At 42.0% G+C, this 19,973-nt stretch overlaps 4 protein-coding genes across 4 annotated transcripts in view; 2 read left to right on the forward strand and 2 right to left on the reverse strand.

The window, feature by feature from the left end:
* LOC113215270 (proline-, glutamic acid- and leucine-rich protein 1) lies at positions 1-4,226 on the reverse strand. Its single transcript, XM_026434879.2, has 12 exons — positions 4,022-4,226; positions 3,584-3,648; positions 3,367-3,509; positions 3,187-3,293; positions 3,042-3,113; positions 2,605-2,951; positions 2,339-2,521; positions 2,155-2,265; positions 1,928-2,072; positions 1,658-1,849; positions 1,375-1,581; positions 1-1,282 (listed from the first exon to the last, which is right to left on the reverse strand). Exons 1-12 carry the CDS (start codon positions 4,139-4,141, stop codon positions 158-160), a joined length of 2,817 nt encoding a protein of 938 aa, XP_026290664.1. The 5' UTR covers positions 4,142-4,226; the 3' UTR covers positions 1-157.
* A 125-nt stretch (positions 4,227-4,351) lies between these two features.
* Positions 4,352-6,519, forward strand: LOC113215272 (quinone oxidoreductase-like). The gene is made up of 8 exons (XM_026434881.2): positions 4,352-4,607; positions 4,910-5,009; positions 5,090-5,242; positions 5,327-5,490; positions 5,618-5,706; positions 5,818-6,032; positions 6,119-6,214; positions 6,307-6,519. Exons 1-8 carry the CDS (start codon positions 4,540-4,542, stop codon positions 6,466-6,468), a joined length of 1,047 nt encoding a protein of 348 aa, XP_026290666.1. The 5' UTR covers positions 4,352-4,539; the 3' UTR covers positions 6,469-6,519.
* A 140-nt stretch (positions 6,520-6,659) lies between these two features.
* On the reverse strand, positions 6,660-14,865 carry LOC113215269 (cytoplasmic FMR1-interacting protein-like). The gene is made up of 22 exons (XM_026434878.2): positions 14,717-14,865; positions 14,207-14,431; positions 13,926-14,105; positions 13,668-13,849; positions 13,259-13,589; positions 12,965-13,168; positions 12,660-12,851; positions 12,325-12,539; positions 12,037-12,167; positions 11,756-11,926; positions 11,592-11,674; positions 11,409-11,477; positions 11,225-11,298; positions 10,224-10,397; positions 9,913-10,141; positions 9,624-9,823; positions 9,408-9,541; positions 8,926-9,321; positions 8,735-8,829; positions 8,417-8,655; positions 8,194-8,341; positions 6,660-8,106 (listed from the first exon to the last, which is right to left on the reverse strand). The coding sequence occupies exons 2-22, from the start codon at positions 14,411-14,413 to the stop codon at positions 7,903-7,905; spliced, it is 3,858 nt and encodes a 1,285-aa protein (XP_026290663.2). The 5' UTR covers positions 14,414-14,431; positions 14,717-14,865; the 3' UTR covers positions 6,660-7,902.
* A 937-nt stretch (positions 14,866-15,802) lies between these two features.
* Positions 15,803-19,973, forward strand: part of LOC113215268 (MFS-type transporter SLC18B1-like) — a 10,741-nt gene continuing 6,570 nt past the window's right edge. Inside the window, exon 1 of the mRNA XM_026434874.2 lies at positions 15,803-16,046. Within this exon, the coding sequence (XP_026290659.1) occupies positions 16,026-16,046 (21 nt within the window). The 5' untranslated portion in view covers positions 15,803-16,025. The remainder of the gene's footprint in view (positions 16,047-19,973) is intronic.

The following is a 19,973-nucleotide window of genomic DNA, read 5'->3' on the forward strand; positions in this document are numbered from 1 at the left end:
AACTATGATGTATTTTCTAAAAAAAATACAAGATAAGAAAACATATTATTGAATAGAAGATTAAAGCAAAAAATGGAAGAAACAAATATAAATACTTGAAATAAGAAATGCAAAAAATACAGGAATTTTTTTTTGCCACAAATTAGACTGCACAGGTTCATTCTCCATCTTCGTCAAGCTCTTCCCGGACTACATCTTGAAATGACAGAAGAAGAGCGTCTTCCTCACAACTATCAAACTCAAAATCTTCACCTAACTTTTGTTTTTTGGGTGAGGTTTCCTCTCCATCCTCTGCGTTTCTCTTCTTATCTGAAACTACTTCCTCCGGTTTTGTCTCATTTACTGCAATTACTGGATCCTCATTCTTTTTTTCTATTTGCTCTTGGGTTTGAGTAGGTATGTCATACAAATTGGATGCCTCAGCTTCTTTAGTAGTTTCAGATGGTTGTGCAGTAGGTAGCTCAGTTGTGGACTGGTTGCCTTCTGCATTATCTTCTGGTGCTTTGCCCACATCTGCTGGACCATCCACAACCGCTGCGGGAACCGAAATAGTTGGCGATACTTTCTCTCTCTGCACATCTGCTTTAGGTGCCTGACTGTTTTCCTTTAGTGGGGTGCTCAACGTGGTTTGACTGCACATCGATAAATTGCTTTTATCATCATCAGAGTCTGCCAAGTCAATTTCACAAGGTACTTCAGATATATCTGCATCATCATCGTCATCATCACTTTTATCCGACATCGTAAGATCCACTGTTTTAGTGACATCTTCTTTTTCATTATTTTGTTGAGCAGAGGTCACCTTTACATGACTGGGTGAGGGAGATGTAAGATCAACAGTTGACTTACGATCTGATGAATTTTGGACATTCAAAGAAGACTTCTCATTATTCTTTGCAGGTGAACAAGATTCCTTGGGAGGCATTTTGGACACATGTGGTGTGCTATGCACTGGACTAGTAAATTCAGCTCTTGCTGTGATATCATTCAGTACTGCCGTAGAGCGATGCTTTGGATGGAACACAAAATGCTCTTTAGATGTGGAGATCTTGCCATTGGATGACATCGAGACAGCATCAGTAATCTCAAGTTCCGAATCATCTGTGTTATCCTGGAAACGAGCTCTGGATGAATTTGATTGATGAGATAGATGGTGCGACAGTCCCGACTGAACAACAGCATCTTCTAATTCTTGTCTATTTGGCATAATGTTGAGAGATGCATAAGCTGGGTGGATTATTTTATCAAGAGCACTTTGTGCAGTTCCACAAAGCATTGCAATCTGAAAAAGCAGAACAAAAGTGTCAACAGAATTATGAAAAATAAACAAGAGATCATTCACAATTGACAAATAGATTAAAAAAACTAACAAACCTCTGTTTCTGAATCACGAAGACCACTCGAGAAGAGTTTAAGAGCAATACTTGTAGGGGGAGGCGAATTTGGATGACAATCCAGAACAAGTTGGAGCAACAGTTTGAAGAGTTCAAGTCTAGGTGCTTTATCAGAATATGGGATTGGAGAATCTTCTACCTTGTTTGTTACTTTGAGTAGCAGGGCAACAACAGTCTCCTGAAGAACCTACAACAAAACACCAATATTAAAGATACGAACATCTCAAAAGTCTTCAAACATTGAAAGTTCACAATTTACAGACCTTGTGGACAGAAGGTTGAACTTGATATGAAGCTGACATTATCATAGCCTGCATTGCCTGTAAAGCAGCGACAGAAACATCTTTGTTGGATGACTTATTGGTAGGCAGCAGATTCGTTGGTGTGGTGCTACTCATAATGGAATTTCCCTTTCTTTTCTGATTATTTTGCTTTCTAATAACCATTGAAGATTGCTAGACAAAAATCATTAATGAGAGAAAATGCAGATTTAAGATGTATTTGGAATAAACGGATGAAACAAGTATACTTACAGAAAGAGAAACTGCGCCTTTCTCTGAATAAATGTCACACTTCGATAATTCGACAAGCTGTTGGGCTACCTCATCTACAAGACTTCCACTCTTTGCAATGCCACACCAAACTTTAATGATTGCATAGGATTGTAATCTGAGAACACTAAAAAGTAAAATGAAACAAAATTAAATAATTTTTTTTAATTAGGTACTGTGAAGTTTAAAAAACAATTTGTAAAACGTACCTGAAAGGTCTGTCATGGCTAAATGGCCAAGCATCAACAGAGGTCCATTTCAAACTCTGAATTGCAAGTTTACAAATTAGAGATGCAAATGTCAGCATATTTGTTTGACCACTGAGAAGCACAAGAAAAATTTAAAATAAAGGAATAAAAAAAACACATTTATTGGTAGTTAACCTGCACTTACAACAAAATTAGTGCTTCTAACACCTTCAGTAAAGCAGTATGAATAAATGGTAGATCTGCTAAAAGAGCTAAGCGATGAGTTGTATAACTGTTGCCTAAGGAAGAACCAGTTACAGCAAGTCCTCGACAGATCAAATGCATTATACATGAGGCAGAAACTTCCTTCGGAACAGGGTACGGCATTCTGAAATAAATTTTGATTAATGTTTGACTGATACCTAGAAAAATGGTATCTAGTGTCATGTTGATAAAATGGGTTTAACTTACACAAGCATGAACATAAGATATGCTGATATGTTGATGAGGCGATTTTTCAATTTCTGAACTAAAAGAATTGGATCAGTGGTTTCAATAGGAGGGAATGGCAAAGGATCAACATCCTCCAGCTTGTTACCCATCAAGGTCAGTTCATTGATATTAGCATAGAGTTCATCCAACAATAAGTGGATGGTACGTATGATGGCATGATGTTGAGCAACCCATGAATTTTCATATCGGATACCGCCCACACCTCCACCACCAATTTGGGGTAACATGGCCACACAACGAGCTGCCTTGTATCTTTCAGGCCCCGTGGAGTCGACCATAGAAAATAAGAAGCGCTCAAACACTTTCTGACAAAAGAAAAGAGAAAATGAGCATGCTACATTACATTAGCAATGTAGTACAGTTACTTAGTATTCCCCTAATCATTTCAAACTTACTCTATGTGGTCCGCAGGGGCCATTGTAATTCCTCATACAATATTCTAAACATTGGAGAGCGCTAGAATATGCCTACCGTACAAAAAAATAAATTGAGTGGATGAAAGTACATTTAATAAGCTGCACTTGAGGAAGCCAAAACTACCTGAGGGGGTACACCTTGATGCAACTGTTCTGCAAAACTGGCTACGACTGTGGAGGATACATGTTTCGACAACTCTGGTATGGACACAGACTGCTCAAGCAATATTTCTAGAAAATACAGAGGACATTAAGAAAACACAATTTATCTATAGAAAACACATTGATGGCAAGATATACTTACTGAAAACAGTGAAAGCAATATGAGATGTCTTGGGTACAGTAAAACTCTTCAAACAAAATTGCATCCAAGAACAAGCATTTGGCAAAAGGATATCTAAAGAGCATTGTGGTAGGTAAGTGTGCAGCAAGACTAATCCATCGAACCTATCAACAGAAGATTCAAGGTGAGTACAATTTACTAAAAGTAGTCAAAAAGAATAAGACTCAAGAGGCTTTACCTTGAAGACGATTCATTAAGTTTAGTATTAATAAGACTTGCTACTGAGTGTAAACCTGGGTCAGCCTGTAAAAGAAATAGCATTTGCACTGAGGGAAGGACACAGTCCAGAAAAACATTGTGGTTCAGAACTACACATCAAGCAATGCAACAAACAGCGCCAAATGCTACACGGAATAGTGATTATAATGTATGCTAAGTTAAAACTCCATTCATAAAATGAATGAACATCGCGAGGGACGCCGGGCAACCGACGGTTGAAAGTAGATGGGGTTATAGATTCTAGGAGATTTAACAATGACAAGCGAAAATTCGACAAACAAATATCAGAATCTCAATTTTCACCCTCCAAGTTAAAGTAAGCTAATGGGTTGATCATGATACCCTTTTCAGCACAGTGGTTGGTCTAAACAGCCGCCCATTGCAGAGTGTATTTTACCTTGACAAAAACACGTTGATCAGCACACGAGCTTAAGAGACTTCCAAGAGCTTCATCTTTGTGCTCGGAATCTAGGACTGGTCTTAACAAATGTCCAATTCCATGGGTTAACTCTTCCATTTTTAACCGACCACGCTTCAAGTCAAACGAGCAGCACCACTCCACATGGACACCAGGTTACGACTGCGGTGTAGCAGCATGCGGCATGCGGCAACGTCGCGGCCTGGTCGCGGCGCGCGCGGGGGCGTGTTTGTTTTGTTTACGTTGGAAGCAGATTCACGTTCGTATTCATCGTCTGAAGCCATGCCGTGTGAGACTACACTGTCGTCTGCACGTCTGCCTTCTGCCATCGCCGTCCAGCCAGCGGCAAGGCCGAAGTACATGTTTGTGTTTCAGAAGTCGAATTCGTTGCTTGTACCTTTTATTGGGAATGATAGCCAAACACACGTGAACTAAGCTCCTGAGAAGTGTCTCTCCTATCTATTCGTGCTGTCAGCTTCGTACGATCGAAGTTCAGAATGTGTTCTTCGCTTGGTAGACACGGGCATGCACTACTTACACAATTTTCAGTGGTCCACAGCTCAAGGTAAGTGTTTTTAAATTTTGTAAAAAAAAAATGAACAAGAAATATTTTGTCCAATTCGCACGAAATATTTTTCTCCAATTGGCTCTCTCTTCTATTCTGATTGTATGCTTCTGTGAAGCTTCTAGTTCCATATTTCCTGTCAACACCTTAACCTTGGAAAATTTTGGTACACTATTTTTGCATAGATTATGCTGATCAAAAAGCAATCTTAAATTTTTAATTTAAAGTGGTCATATTTTAACATAACTTTCCTTTCCAAAATGTATAGTGAGAAGTTTATAATCAATGCCTCATCATTGCAGCATTCGTCATTTAATGAGAGCAGTTCAAATTCATCAATTTGGAGGTCCAGAGGTTTTACAAGTTAATAATGTTGAAGTACCTGAGGAGAAGGAAAATGAAGTACGTAATTAAATCTCTTCATACATCTAATTTTTGGTATTTATTGTCTTCTACTAAATGGATTAATTTTTCCCCCATAGGTTTTAGTAGAAGTGAAACGTTGTGGTATAAATCCAGTAGATGTTTATACAAGAGAGGGAGGGTTTGCTGTTTTACCGACACTACCCCTTATCCTGGGAAAAGAGGTATCTGGTGTAGTCGTTAGAAAAGGGAGAAATGTGACAAAATTTAAGGTATTTATTTTTAATTCTCACATCAATTGTGACTAAACTAAAAACTTGTAATTTTGACTAATTTTACTGTTTATTGTTACAAAGGAAGGAGACAGAGTATATTGTTGTTTACCATGGAATGGTGGTTATGCTGAAAATGTAGTTTGTTCCCAAGATCATACTTTTATACTGTCAAATAAACTGTCTTTTTCACAAGGGGCTGGAATGTATGTTCCATATTTTACGGCATATCGAGCATTGGTCATCAAGTAGGTGAGCGTTCGCTTTTAAGCGAATCATACTTAACTTTATCAAATTTCTTAATTTCTTAGCTTTGGTTTATGATGTATGAAAATCTTTTAATTAATTTTGAAATCTTATTGCTGGTCTCTATAGATGTCAGATGAAAAAAGGTGAGAAAGTTCTTGTTCATGGTGCAAGTGGTGCCGTTGGTATAGCAGCTGTTCAGCTTGCAAAACAGACAGGTAATTCACCATAATTACCTCCTTCAATCCATTGTCCTTTGACTGAAAGGACCTTAATTGTATTTTCTGACTTAAGATCATGTAATTTGTAACACGTTTTTTATTTTACAGGTCTGTGTGTAGTTGGCACTGCTGGTACAGAAGCAGGACTCGAAATAGTAAAGAAAGCAGGTGCTGACTATGTTTTCAACCATAGAGAAGAAGACCATCTAAAGAAGGCATATGAAATAACTGAAGGCAAAGGTTTTGATGTTCTGCTCGAAAATATGGCCCATGTCAATCTGGGAAATGACCTGATGGTTTTAAGTCAAAAAGCAAGATTAGCGGTATTGTCAATATTTTAAGGATAAGTGGGAATTCTTTGTTTCTAGACTAACTACCATTGATACTTAATTCATCTACTTTTCTTCAGGTTGTGGGTTCCCGCAATGAGGTGACGATTGTGCCTAGGCACCTGATATATACGGAGGCTATGGTTGTTGGTATCAAGTTACTAGCCAATACTCAGGTAATGCTCATGGAAAGAAGATTGTCTTAGTTCAATACTCCTTTATATGACTTCTAGCAATGCTTTAAAATGTGTCATGATTTTGTTTTCAGGAAGAGATGCAAGAAATAGGAAATGTTTTATTAAAAGGAGCAGATGAAGGTTGGGTTAATCCCATAGTAGATAGAGAATTTGATCTCGACAGTGCCAAGGAAGCTCACAATCTGATGATTTCTAACAGAGGAGCTAGAGGAAAACTTATATTCAAAACTTGATTTTGTACATTAAAATGCAATTCTAAATTAAATGTATGAAAAAAATAATAAGGCAGATTGTCTTATTCATTTTACGTTGTAAAAACTATCTGCATGCTTTAGCTTTTTTTTTAAATCTAAAGCAGTGGTATTGGTATTGAGAAAACCAACATTCTAAAGGCTGCCACAGGTTTAAAAAATGTTCACATGAATGGGTTAATTAATTAGGATTTTTTGTAGTTTTGAAAACACAATTAACGAGGAATATGTTGAGGTCAAATTGAACACAGTGCATTCATTACACAATCAAGTTAATAGAAATTCTTGACAAAATAATAATAATACATATGAGGCTGGTGCTTTGAAACATATAATTAAAGGTAACACAGTTTCAAGCAAATAAGCTGAGATACATACTCTGAAACCATTATCTACCTAGATTGCAAAAATAATTATGTCAAATCAAGGATTCTAGATCATTTGTTCTGTTTCACTTCACAGTCTCCTTAAAAATCTCTCCCCACCTAATAGCATATCAAAAAAAAAAGCTGCACAAAAATACCACTTCACAATATTTAGGATTTATCAATCATAGCAAATAAATCTCAAGAGAGAAACAAGTCAATAAACTAATTTAAAAGATGGTTCAGCATGCAAAAATAAATAAGTAAAATAGGAAGAGAAGTGGGTGCTAACCCTCACATGGCTAACCAGTGCCCACTTAACAAACAGTGAAAGCTAAGCGGCGGATGTAAATTAAAAGTGCTTTGATGTAATGTGTCAAACTTTGGTTTCAATATTTGCAGCAGTACGCTTTAGCTTTTTGTAAAAACTGCCATCTATGATCATACATAATAGGAAGAGACTAAATTCATAACAATGGCCCATAAACTATAATTATTAGTACTACTTTTTTAATGATACTGTAACTCAAGTTTGGAGTTCCACTACCTTCACAAGGATGCTCACTCACCATTACAATCACCACTTTCTTCAAGCAACAAATTACTACAGAGTCTCTAATTTTAAGTACTGTTTTCAGGAACAATGTTAAGGACAATACACTGTACAAAACAATTCCAATTGATCAATAGTCATTTTTTTTATGTGTGCAGTTTTAAAACATGCATAATTATGATTTTAAAGCGTAGCATACTTCTTCTAAAAATAAGAACTATACTGACAGCAAAAAATACTCATGAAAATTCATGAAGGTAACTAGAAGGTAGAGTATGAAGTGAGAAAAAGTTCTCAAAAAGACATAAAAAGAATTTAGTTATTTTCAGTCACATGGAGTATCTTCACGAATATTCTTTGGCAAAAATAGCTACATAATTAATTACTTGCAAGTCAATGCCCTTTGTTGGCACCTAGAAGGCATCATTTATAAATAAAGTCAGTGAAAATAAATAAATTGAGTGAAAATAGTACAAAACTAATGATGGATGATCTACATTATGCATAGTGTCCACTTTGATTGTAATGATCAGTGCGGTGATAGTGGGACATAGTTGGATGCACTGGTGGAGGAAAGCAGCGAACATGTTCAATAGATGAATTATCAACTTCACTGCCCTTCAGGAACTTGTTGAGAATAGCAAAAATTTGAGAATTAAGCACTTGGAAGCGTCGTACCCGATCAACCATTCTTTTAAGATTCTGTAACAATGTGTTTAAAAATAAAACCATATTGTATATCTATGCCAAAACTGCTTACTAATCAGATATTTGTACAATTCTACTTACAATTCCCTTGACGTTTTCATCTTTCCCATCTACCCGTTGAACTTTCAGGATGTGGTAGCAAAAGTCAAGAGCTTCAAATCGTCGCTGCTGACCAAGCAAGACTATCATCGTGCAACCTGCCCAATTTAATCCTTCACCAAACAACTCTCTGAAAAGAAAACATAAATTCAAACATACACCACAATGCAGATACATACACAAACTCCCCTGTAAGAGTACTCACTCAACAGTAAACTCTGTGTCCCCAACTGGAATACAGTAAACAAACTGTAAAGCAGACCACAACCGTTGAAATTCTGCACATTCTTCCACATTAAGCACGCCATTGGCTGGTGGAGGGCCAACCCATATAGGGTCATCCAGGAAGCTTTTAAGTCGGGTAAGAACAACTTCAAATATAGAAAGACCACAACATAGCCGCTCCCTTGTCAACAGGTCACCTTCTCTTGATATCAATGCTTGCTGAAAAAATTAGTTAGGATAGTGACAATGTAAAAGAAAAACTAAAGAGGTATTAGATTAGATTAGATGTTGCAAGCACCTTTGCTGTCCCAAGACGTTCAATGTTGGGAACAATTTGCATTGACCCGTACTTTGCTTCAAGCCTTTTCTGTTTGAATTCTGGCTTCTCCCCATCTACAAATAAATTAAATGCAATAGACAAAAGTTTTTCTCAAAGAAATAGATTAATGGTAAAGATTAGACTATTCTAATGAAATCACTGTAATTCACCTTTGCAGAATGGGCGAGGAAGTATGTTCTGGAAAGCTGCAGCATGCAGCAGGTCACACACTTCTTCCTGAGAAAGAGCCTGTTCCATGAGAAGACAGAAGAGGATTGTGTTTCCCAGTTCGCGGAAATTGTGAAAAAGCTCAGTTTTTGCATCAGGGTACTGTACAATATCATTGAGTTGTGCATGGTAGTACCCCAGTACACCTGGTGAGCCATAATCGTAACGCGGCAACTTGCACACCTTAGGCATTGCCTCCATTAGGGTCTTTGTGAACTGAAGCAAGTTACCTTGAATTAGACTCTTCACAATTTTCAACAGCTCTTCCATTACAACAGCTATACCCTGATATCCTAAGAGACGGCACATTGTACGAAAATGATAAGGCCCCACAAAACCTAAAAAGAGGATAGAAATAACAATTTACAGACTGCTTAGTTTTTAAAATTGACTTAAAATGTGAAGGGAAAATTGAAAAGGCTACCTGTGTATTGGCCATAAACAGTGGAATATGCTACATTAAGTTGTTTGCTACCCCACAAATAATGATGAGCCATTTGAGGAGGTTTGTCTCTGTGTACTGGTTGTGTGAACTGAATACCTCGGCACTTGACAAATCTGGAAATAAGATGGTTTAGTAAGAACTCCATTTTTAAGTTAAAGTTTAAATCTGAAAGTAAGGGAAACTGAAACTATTAACCTGTTTGTGGCTGCATTGTAGCAATAGTTAGGGAGAAAATCATAGTTTAATTCCCAGAACACATGCAGTGTTATTCTGCCATAAGGAGCAAGTACATTGTGATTTGCTTCTCTGAACATTGCATCATACTCATCCAAAGCCAAGTAACGAGAGAGGAGCTTGTGTGAAAGACGATTGACTTCAAGCAAACCATCTAATTCCTAGAAAATAATGTTGTGAAATTGGAAAATTAGTAAGAGAAAATTGAGTAATAGACATATGAAAGGAAACTCTCAGACAAACTACAAACCGTAATCCCAGTAATATCTCCAGCTTCAAACTTGCTAATGGCAAGATCAAGAGACTTATGCATATCAGCATTGATTCGTTGAGTGATGAGCTTATTTAAATCAATAGATCGGCCAAGTAACTGCACATGACGTTGTTTCAGAAGTGTTTCATAACGATTTGCTCTTGGATAAGGAATATATGCCCCCATTGCAGCACATTCCACACGAAATCTTTTGTCTAAGAGAATACTACATTGACAAAATCAATAATTATTATTACATTGTGTACCACCTCAAATGAAATTAGATAAGTATACAGATAAAATTTTACCTGCTGGCCATTTGCTTATAGTGAGCAAATATTTGTTCAGAGAGTTTATAGACAAATTGATCAAAACACAAATTCACCTCTGCCTCCACCTCATCATATAAGAACTGCTTTCTAAATACAGTTAGTGCATAGTGAGCACTATCATTGTACAAATCCAGGGGGTATAGAACGTACCTGAACACAAGAAAGTTTAATTAATTGAATGTAATTACAAAATCATTCATAGGTGTGGTATATATGTTACGGCGAATGTCCGGTGGCCGGCGAATGTCCCAATCGCCGGAGGTCACCGGCAAATGTCCGAATATATTTTTGAAAGTAATTTTAATCGGACATTCGCCGGTTTGTCACTGGCGAAAGTAAGATTCGCCAAAGGTGCCCGGCGAATGGCCGGAAATATTTCTTTTTCCTGGAGGAACTTAAACTGATGGGATTAATTCAGACAGTCACCAGCTTATTTCTGGCTAATGTCTGAAGGGAAGCTGGAGCTTAGTTATTAGAAAGTAAAATGGTCATGACCTGTATTTAATTTATTGTTGGGGGAAGGCCAACTATTGACGCGGCCTGCTCGGCATATCTCAATGCCATAACAGTAATTATTGCCGCAACACAACGCACCATCCTAGTTCAAACAATGAACAACAGAACATGACAATTTTACTTCCTTATAACTAAGCCCCAGTTTCCCTTCGGACATTTCCCAGAAACCGGATGTCCAAATTAATCCCATTATTTTAAATTCCACCAGGAAAAAGACAAATTTTCGGACATTCGCCGGGCACCTTTGGCCAATCTTACTTTCGCCAGTGACAAACCGGCGAATGTCCGATTAAAATAACTTTCAAAAATACATTCGGACATTTGCAGGCCTCTAGTTAGTCAAGTCAAGTCATTCGCCGGTGACATCCGATGAATCTAGACATTCGCCGGCGAATGTCGACATTCTCTGCCACCGGACATTCGCCGTAACATATACACAGATTACAAATTAATATACTCACTCCATCATAGATGGATCCTTTGTTCTCAGAATATGGTCAGTAAGAATCCATGGCATAGACATTTCAATAGGAAACTGGAATATAATACAATTATTCCATTGATAGTTCATAAAGAATTAATTTGAACACAACAAAAATGTATACGGTAGATATAATGGAATATTAATTTTACACATAGACAGACCTGGATTCGTTTTTCCATGGTTATCAGATCATTGCATTCATCATTATGCTGGTGTTTAACAAGGCATTTCTGAAAATGAAAATAAAAAAGTTTTAAACAAAATGATAAACTGGAGCAAAATTTGCTATACTATTTCATGCCTTCGTAGGGAACTACTACTCTAATTTTTTAATTGCAACCTACATGGACGCGGCGCCCCATAGTCATTTCCAAATAGAACTCTCTATACCATAGCTGTGAGAGATCACAGCACTGTTGCAAGGATTCTGGAATTGGACAGAATACGTAAAACACATTTGGGCTTCACCTAAGATAAACACAACTAATCAGAATCAGATAAGACTTACCACTAAAATTCAGCAAATGGTTCCAATAAAATGATATTTTGTGGAACTGGTCAATTTGAATCAAATGCTGCCCATCAATGTCTTTGCGTAAAGTACGCTTTCCTCCCGACTTGTCAGCAATAAGGGATTCAAGCATAGTTCTCACCATATACAACTGTGTTGATGAAGGCCCTATAAAGCAAGATATGATCAATTTCAAATATGTAACATTGTTGTATATACCTAGCTCTGATTTGAAGGCTAACAAGTCATCATTTAAAGAGATCATCTAAAGAACTTACCAACATTACGTCGAGGTACTTTAATACCAAATCCACTTTCTGGGTCTTTTTTGCCTTTCAGAGCAGGATCACCAGACGGCTCAACCCCTCTTTGCCAATCAGCGCATGTCTCACGAACAGATACAAGAATACTGAAAAATAGATAAAATACAAATAAGTAAAGTTTTTCAACTGAAAACAAAAAAATTTGACCAAGGAAAGGAAAAAGAAAGAAGAAACAGGAAGATGGTAAGATGGTTATTAACAATTTCTGCCCTTGCAAAACAAATAAAAAGTTCACCAGTTTACCTTCTGATGAGATCCTTCTTGTTTTTTATAGCTTTTCTTAAAGGTTCCCTCAGCATCAGCTGAACAAAATCCTGCAGCTCTGCATAAATTGTTCTTCTGATAGCATCCTGTAAAACACTTTCAATGCGTGCCATCAAGACCTGCAGGCCTTTAATCATTGCAATGACCTCAATAAGAGCAAATTTCTCTTCTTCTGAATAGTTGTATCGAGTTGCCTAATAATAAAAGAGAAAGAAAAAACTGACAATAGATGATAAAGTTCACATAATACTTTAAGAAAAATTAAAAAAGAAAACAACTCCTAAATAGAAGAGCAACTTTGAATAGGTAAGTACCCTCTCATACTCTTCAGCCTCAACTGGGCATTCCTTATTTTGGTGATGATCTGTTGGATGAAGAAGTTTCCAAGAGTACAATTCAGTCACAACGCTTGTCCATTCAGAGAGAAGCTGCAATCCTCTCAAAGCCAAGTCTGCTGTTTCCTTATTCTCTAGATCAGTTCTTGATTCCTTGTAAGTTGTTGTTACCTGGAATGGAGGACGCAGTTATCAGCATATTTATACAATAAAGTGGCAAGTAAAATAACAAAAACAACAAATTTGAATCAAACTATTCATTGCACTTATAACATAACTCTTACCTCATTGCTGTACCGGGCCAGTTCACTGATGTATTTCACATGATCTTCTCGAATTTGAGGAAGATGGACCATAAGATCTGCCTGGGGGCTGATATTATTTGATGAAGATAATGGCCACCTACTAGGTTCAAAGTTTTTGCTTCGTTTGATGTAGTTAAAAGGAGCAATTTGCATGTCACCAAATAGTGGGACCACTTCCAAGTTCTAGGAAACCAGTAGATAGATAGACATTATTTAAATGAACCATACCTAACTCAACTTCAAAAGCATATCCCTTAATTTCAAATCCAATACCTTAAAAATCCTATCAATTTTTGCCAAGTTTAGTTTTTTTCTTTCATCCAATTTGCTCAAACTCTTAGGTTCACCATCCATTAAGAATAGCCCAAAACCCATAACTTTTACAAGCATGTGCTTTTCATGGGGGGCAAGATAGAGACGAGTCTCAAACATATGCACACACAGAGACACTACATCAGCAAGGAGGTCTTCAAAGCCAGCAACTCGCTCCAAGTTCTCTTTCACAGCATCACGGATTTTATTTTGAGTTGCCAAGAACATAGAGAGGTTTTGACTTTCTTGAAGAGTTTGTGAGTCAGCCATGACTTTCAGAAACTGAGCAGCTCTGCAAAAATTTTCTTTTAAAAAAAGAAACTACATATTTTGAACAAAATAAAAGAAGGAAGGTGATTAGATTACCAACCTTCTGTATGTAGAATAATCATTTTTTACACTGGACTTCATGTTTTTAAGTTCATCTAGGACTGCAAACATGTTAATAAACTTCCCAAGTGTCAGCATGTAAGCCTCTGAAATGAAATCTTTACGTTTTTCAGTGTGACAAAGTCTTTTGACCTCTGAGGTGAAGCGTTCAATAGCTTTGCTCTGAAATGACAAATCATAGATAACATGAATAAAAATTATTTAATAGTATTATATTCAAGTGCGGTAGCTTCAATACCTGAAAGTACATAAAGTTCAGCAGTTTGTTCACTTCTGGTGCCAAAACTTCAACAGTCTTTTCGTAAATTTCCACTCGATTGGGCTGCTCATTTGATTTGGGCTGAGGAATAGCTCTTGAACAGCATCGCCAAGTGTATAACATAACAGCATGCTCAACTCCTTCCTCTAACAATTCATTCTGAAAATTTCAATCTAGTTAGGTTCCATTATGCACTATTTTGATTGGTTCTTTGAAGTGTGAACATTTTTAAAATACAATATAACTAAAAGTAGTCTTACTAAGCTAGAATGAACTGTTGCTTCTTCAATATATTTGGCAACACCTGTGACAAATCCATTACGATCTTCAAAGTTGGTGTCAAAATTAACCTGATATACGACTGAACATGGCTGAGCCTCGATACAAGGTTGTTCATCAGGCAATGTCAGCTCATCAAGCACATCAACATTAGACAACGCATCAGCCAGAGTCACTTTGTCCGCCATGTTGCATAGAGTAGGTACCTAAGAGAACAAAAATTCATAATTCAAAATTCTGAAAGAGTAAACTGTCAATTGAATGGCCGGCTGGGCCGGCACAACGTATCGCAAAAATATCTCTATTAGACCAACAAAACCAGTGATATCCGAAAGATAAATGATATCAAACAGACCGATATTCATAGTAACAGGACACTTCCACGAAATATAATCGAAATTTGGGTGTTAAATAACTTTCGAAGAGGTTACAACCCCATTGTGGCCTGCAGACAATGAGTGGTATTTACATATAATCGTGAAAGAACTTACACGATTAGCACCCGTTGTCGTCTGAGTGGTAGCTAAAGCGAAAACTAAGTTTTTCTTCCTACATTTGAAAAGCTTAGAGGATATTAAGACCGTCGTTTTAAATTTGCATGACAATGGGTGTACAATTGTGTACACAAACAAATAGTGCAGCAGCAGACCAGACAGTCAAGTGTTTGGAAAAAGTATGAGAAACTTCTGCGTCACGGCGCTAAATACGAAAGCACGCGCGCGGCGGGCGCGAGCACCGTCGGGTCAGAAACAGGTCAAGAGCAGAAATAGTTAGTGCATCTCTGGCCTAGAAGAACACAATTGATAATGTTGAAAATGTAAAAGATAATAGTTTTGCTTCATATGTAATTAAATCAAACATTCTATCTTGATGATCATCTGGACGAATTTGAAAAACAAATCTCTCCTTTCTCTGCCTTTCTCCGAAGCCCACATCGTCATGGCTCTGCGGATACTGTCTACGGGTGGCATTTCTGCCCTGGTGCTACTACTATTCGTGTGCATTCACGTGCAACCTCAGCAACGTACTTCTAACGGGAGGGCAAAGAGCATTACTTTTCATCCATAAGTAGACAAAATGCGAGGTGTGGTATGCGAGGTAAGGATATAGATCTGCCTCTGAGGGACCGCCTACCGCCTCCCCCCACCCTATGTGCAGAAAAAGAGAGGGGCCGTATGATGCACCGAAAGATGCACCTATGACGTCACGCCGCATTCATTTCGCGTTCCTGAGATGTTGTAGGCGAAGGAGTACGCCGCGCAGTGCTCAGCACGCGGGTCCTGCGTGCTCGCCACGCCACGCCACGCCCCGCGACCATACACGCACTTATATAACTGCCGCTGGTGAGCTGGGGCGGCTGCGTCCGGGGCGGCCTCGGCGGCCGCTGCCTCTGTCGGCAGGTAGGCCGTTAGGGCCGTTTTTAAGGAGAGAGAGGGAGAGAGAGGGAGAGGGGCCGTTCCTCGCGCCAGCAGGGGGGGCCGCCGGACCAGGCCGAGCCGCTCCAGACGGAGAGCCGTGGCCCGCACCTCTTCCGCCTCACCCCCCTGCTCCGCGCCACGGTGGCAGAGGCGCTGGCGTTCAATCCTTCGAGTCGGGCGTGCGCCCCCGCGGCGGCAGGACGCATTCTTCCAACAGCCGGGACGAGATTAGTCGGTGGTGGTCGCGCGCGCGTGCAGCGTACAGCGGAGGACAGCCCCGTGCCGCCATCCATGTGCGAAGTTACGTCACTCGCGCATCTCAGCGAGCTTCGAGGAGCGGCGGGCACACGTCTCGGCCCGACCTGGATAACCGGCCGCCACCATGGTGTCCCTGGGGAACCTGGTGAGTGCCCAGGATACCCGCCTGGACTTGACATTGAACTTCAGCGCCAGCGCCAGGAGCAGCGCGCGGGCGGCGGCGGGGGCGCCGCCGGCCGGGCCGCGGCCGCCGCGGCGCGCCACAGCAGCGGTACCGGCAGTGCTTGCGAGGGAGTGGCAGGGGTTCTCTAAAACCTCCCCACGGCGCGCGCAATGGTTTGCTGCGCTTACTCGTGGCCCCGGCATCATCATCACAGCCGTGTGACTTGCCGCCACTTGCGGCGCCGACAACAACCTGCCGCGCCAATCTGTTCCCGCAAAGCGGCGGCCGTGTGTAACCAGAGCCGCGGGGCAACGGATACGGACTTCCGAGCGGAAGGAGCGGAGGAGGAGGAGAGGTTTCGCTATTGGCCACACCACAGCACAGCCGGGGGAGGAAGGGCGATGGGGGTTGGTCAAAGTAGGTGGGGGGGGGGGGGCAAGTGGCTTCAAACCGTCTCTTGCGTAATGGGGCGCAAACGCGAGCGCGCACGCCGCGGTCAGAGAGAAGTACGGGTAATCGAACACGGCTGAGGCGACATCGGAGCCTTTGGTGCGGTCCAGGCCCTGGGCCTCCTCGGTCACGGGCAGCCGACGCCGTCGTACGGATCCCATGGACCCCCCTGCCCGCGTGCTCGCGGTGTGTGTGTGTGTGTGTGTGGCGGTGGGGTGGGGCGCGTCTGCTTGCGGTCACAACGGGACGGGTTTATTTCGGTGGATTAACGGCAAGTGTCGGGAATCTGATCTGCATGGTCGTGGTACTCGTCCCCCCGTTTGCGCGCGACGGGAGGGTGACGCACGGCGCCCGGCGACGAGCAGAGCAGAGCGACAGGACAGGCGGCCAGAAGCCTTGGAAATCCAAACGCGGGGCGCGGCGCACCGGCGGCGGCGGGGCGGCGCCTGTCCAAAGAGCCGTGAGCGTTCAGGGAGGGGAAGTCAACCTGGGTAAACGACCTTGGCCACAACATTTTCTTTTCCGTCCTTTTAATTCGCTCATTCCCTCTCCAGCATGCTGACCAATCGCGCGCGCCGCATCCATCTAATTTACGTAACGCCCCGCAGCCTTGGTGCGCCGGCGTCCTTACGTAACGTGCGCAGGACTCTCCGGGGCGCGGGCCGGTCCCTAAACAAGGAGCCTAGGTCAAGTGCACGGACCGGCGGGAGGCTGCAGGAGCAGGTGAGCCCTGCTGGGCGAGCCGCGGCGGGCCGGTGTGTGCGGTATGGGGTCGTTCCACCCGACTTCTAGGGGGAGGGGGTTAAAATATCATGAGGTCTCAAAAGGGTCAGGATGGTCATTGGAGTGCAAGGAGATCCCATGATATTTTTATTGTGGGGTACAACTTTTAGGGGGTCTAATTGGACTCAAATGACCATCCTGTCAGATCCTTTTAGGACCCCATAACTATTTGACCAATCACTATGTGTGCGGTGCGATATATCGGCTTAAGTGATTGCTCAGCAGTCGCAGTTGGGACGCTGCCGCGCCGCATAGGTGAAAGGGACAGATGGGGTTTCTTGTCTTCGCCATCTAAGAGGATATCTGATTCTGTGGATATCGGATTCTCATAGTCGCACGCTGCACAGTGCCGTATACCCACGCCCATGATAAAAGACAGGCAAAAAACAAGTGGATGGAATTTTGTTAAAGGCCATTCCAAACTTATACGAGGTTTGGAGAGACGCAGTTTCAACTGGACTGTCCACCAGCCTCGTTGTACAACCAATACATTTCAGAGTCAGTCCCAATAATACTTGTTCCTTTTATTTTCGTTCTCCCCCGGTCTGCATGTTTTATCCCAACAGGTATGTCTGTACACCGTAGACTCCAGCCAGTCGCGCGGCCGGTCTCGGTCTGGTCCGGCGTCTCCAGGTTCAAGTTCTTTGGCAGCGTGCCACTGCGCGGCGCGCGAGGCTCGGGCCTAACGGCGGCGCCGTCTGCAGACAGTAACCATCGTCAGCGGGGACCCGGGGCAAAAACTTGAGGAAAGAATTAAAGAATCTTGGATGATATACCAGGTGGTTATTTAAGCCGCGAATGACATCTCATACACAGCCATATATACTGAATTTTTAGTGGGTACCCGCAAAAACAGTTGGCAATAAGGCTTGAGCACTATACCAGGTGGCTGATTAACCCCGCGCACTTCTGTAGTTAGACTGTACCGCACGCACGAGTGCGGGCGGGTTGCCTACTCGCCCGGCCCGTGAGGCGCCGTGGACAGGGGCGATAGAGGCAAGCCCGCCCGCACTCCTGCGTGCGGTACAGTCTAACTACAGAAGTGCGCGGGGTTAATCAGCCACCTGGTACAATCGTTCTCTACGGGGTGATGTGCGACGTACCTCGTCACCTCTCTCGGACGCCCATCTAATCACCCTAGCTCAGTCAAAAAGACGAAAACAAAACCAGACGGTAAGCGGAAAATCTCCGCGGCTTGTTCCCTTGGGCCCGCCGCTCCCTTTCCCTGTTCCGCTGGGACCCTGCTCCCCCCCCCCCTCCCCTCCTCGTCCCTCTCGGACTGTTTGGACGGACTGGTTTTGGAAGCGGATTCCTCGATCCAGCTTCGCCGTTTGTCACTGCGACTTTCCTGCTCTATTTCGATCCACCATTAACTAAGGCGCACACTGCAAAGTGCCAGAGGAGAGGCGTTGATTTGAGGGAGACGCTGGCCGACCCAAAGGGAACATAGTAGCTACTGAAACATGGTAAGTAAAAATATAGGAACACGGGTGAGGGTCCCCGCACCTAGCCCTTATAGAACCGTTTTATACCGAAAGGAGTCTGAAGATCGGGCAGTCCGAATGTCGCCCGCGGTACAGTCCAAAACCACATCCCACATCCCGGACTTGCCGAAATTAGTACCGAAAAAGACCTGAGAGCCAGATATGCAGTCTGGGACAATATGTCGGTTTCTTCAAAACGTACTGAGTATTCGTGGAACGGACATTGGGCCTCATCTTCCCCAGGGTCCTCCTACCCCTCCCCCACCTTCGCGCTATCGATAAGCGTGTATGGGGATGACACAATGTGATTTTTGTTTTGATTTGTCGGCGACGGGGCGTGCGCTCCATCCCTCCCCCTCCCCCTCTCTTCCCAGAGAGACAGGGAGAGGCGAGGGGAGAGAGGAGGGGGCGGGGGAGAGAGGTAGAGTGGCAGGGGCAGGGTGAGGAGGAGGAGGAGGAGAAAAGGAAAAGTAAACACGGGCGCCCGGAAAAACACGCCGGGGAAAACTCTTCAGTTTGCTTGCGCCAAGTGCAGCAAGCAAGTTTTCGCCGGCGCGCCCTGCTTGGTGCATGAGCTGGCGGGACAAACAGAGCATCTGAAATATAGTAAAAAAAAAAGTTTCTCTTTTTTGTGTTAAATTTGAAATTGTGTACAGCAAACCCAATGGGCTGAGTTGAGACGATTTACTATCAGGTCAAAATTTTGCACCATATTTGTCCTACACTTTTGACTTGGCCTAATTTATTTGACATTTTGACTATCATCAGGTCAAAATTTTGACTCTGACCTCACTCTGATGTCCCTTATGCCCACATCTACTGAACAAATTTCTTTCCATAAGTACGATTTGAGTGCACTTCCTAAAGCTCAGAGAAAAAAGAAACACACAAAAACAATCGTTTTTATCGTGTCATCCTGCGACCGCCGCCGTGTGATTTTCTCGACTCTCTTGACAGTTTGATAACGCTGCGGGTAGTAGTGTGTCGTGCTGCGGTGGCTGCCGCACGCCGGCACGGCACGCGCCAGGGCCTGAGAATGGCGGTGATTAGGTTCGAAACCGCGTATAAAGTCAGTAAAGGTGTAAGAATATCGACATTCTTTGTCACCGACTGGACCGAATGGACGAGCTCGTGGTGTATACGTGGTGTCACTAATTGCACATTTTGAGTGGTTTATTTCTATATTGTCTGC

The sequence above is a fragment of the Frankliniella occidentalis genome, unplaced genomic scaffold (genome assembly GCF_000697945.3).
Source record: "Frankliniella occidentalis isolate FOCC.00 unplaced genomic scaffold, Focc_3.1 Scaffold311, whole genome shotgun sequence".
Lineage (NCBI taxonomy): Eukaryota > Metazoa > Arthropoda > Insecta > Thysanoptera > Thripidae > Frankliniella > Frankliniella occidentalis.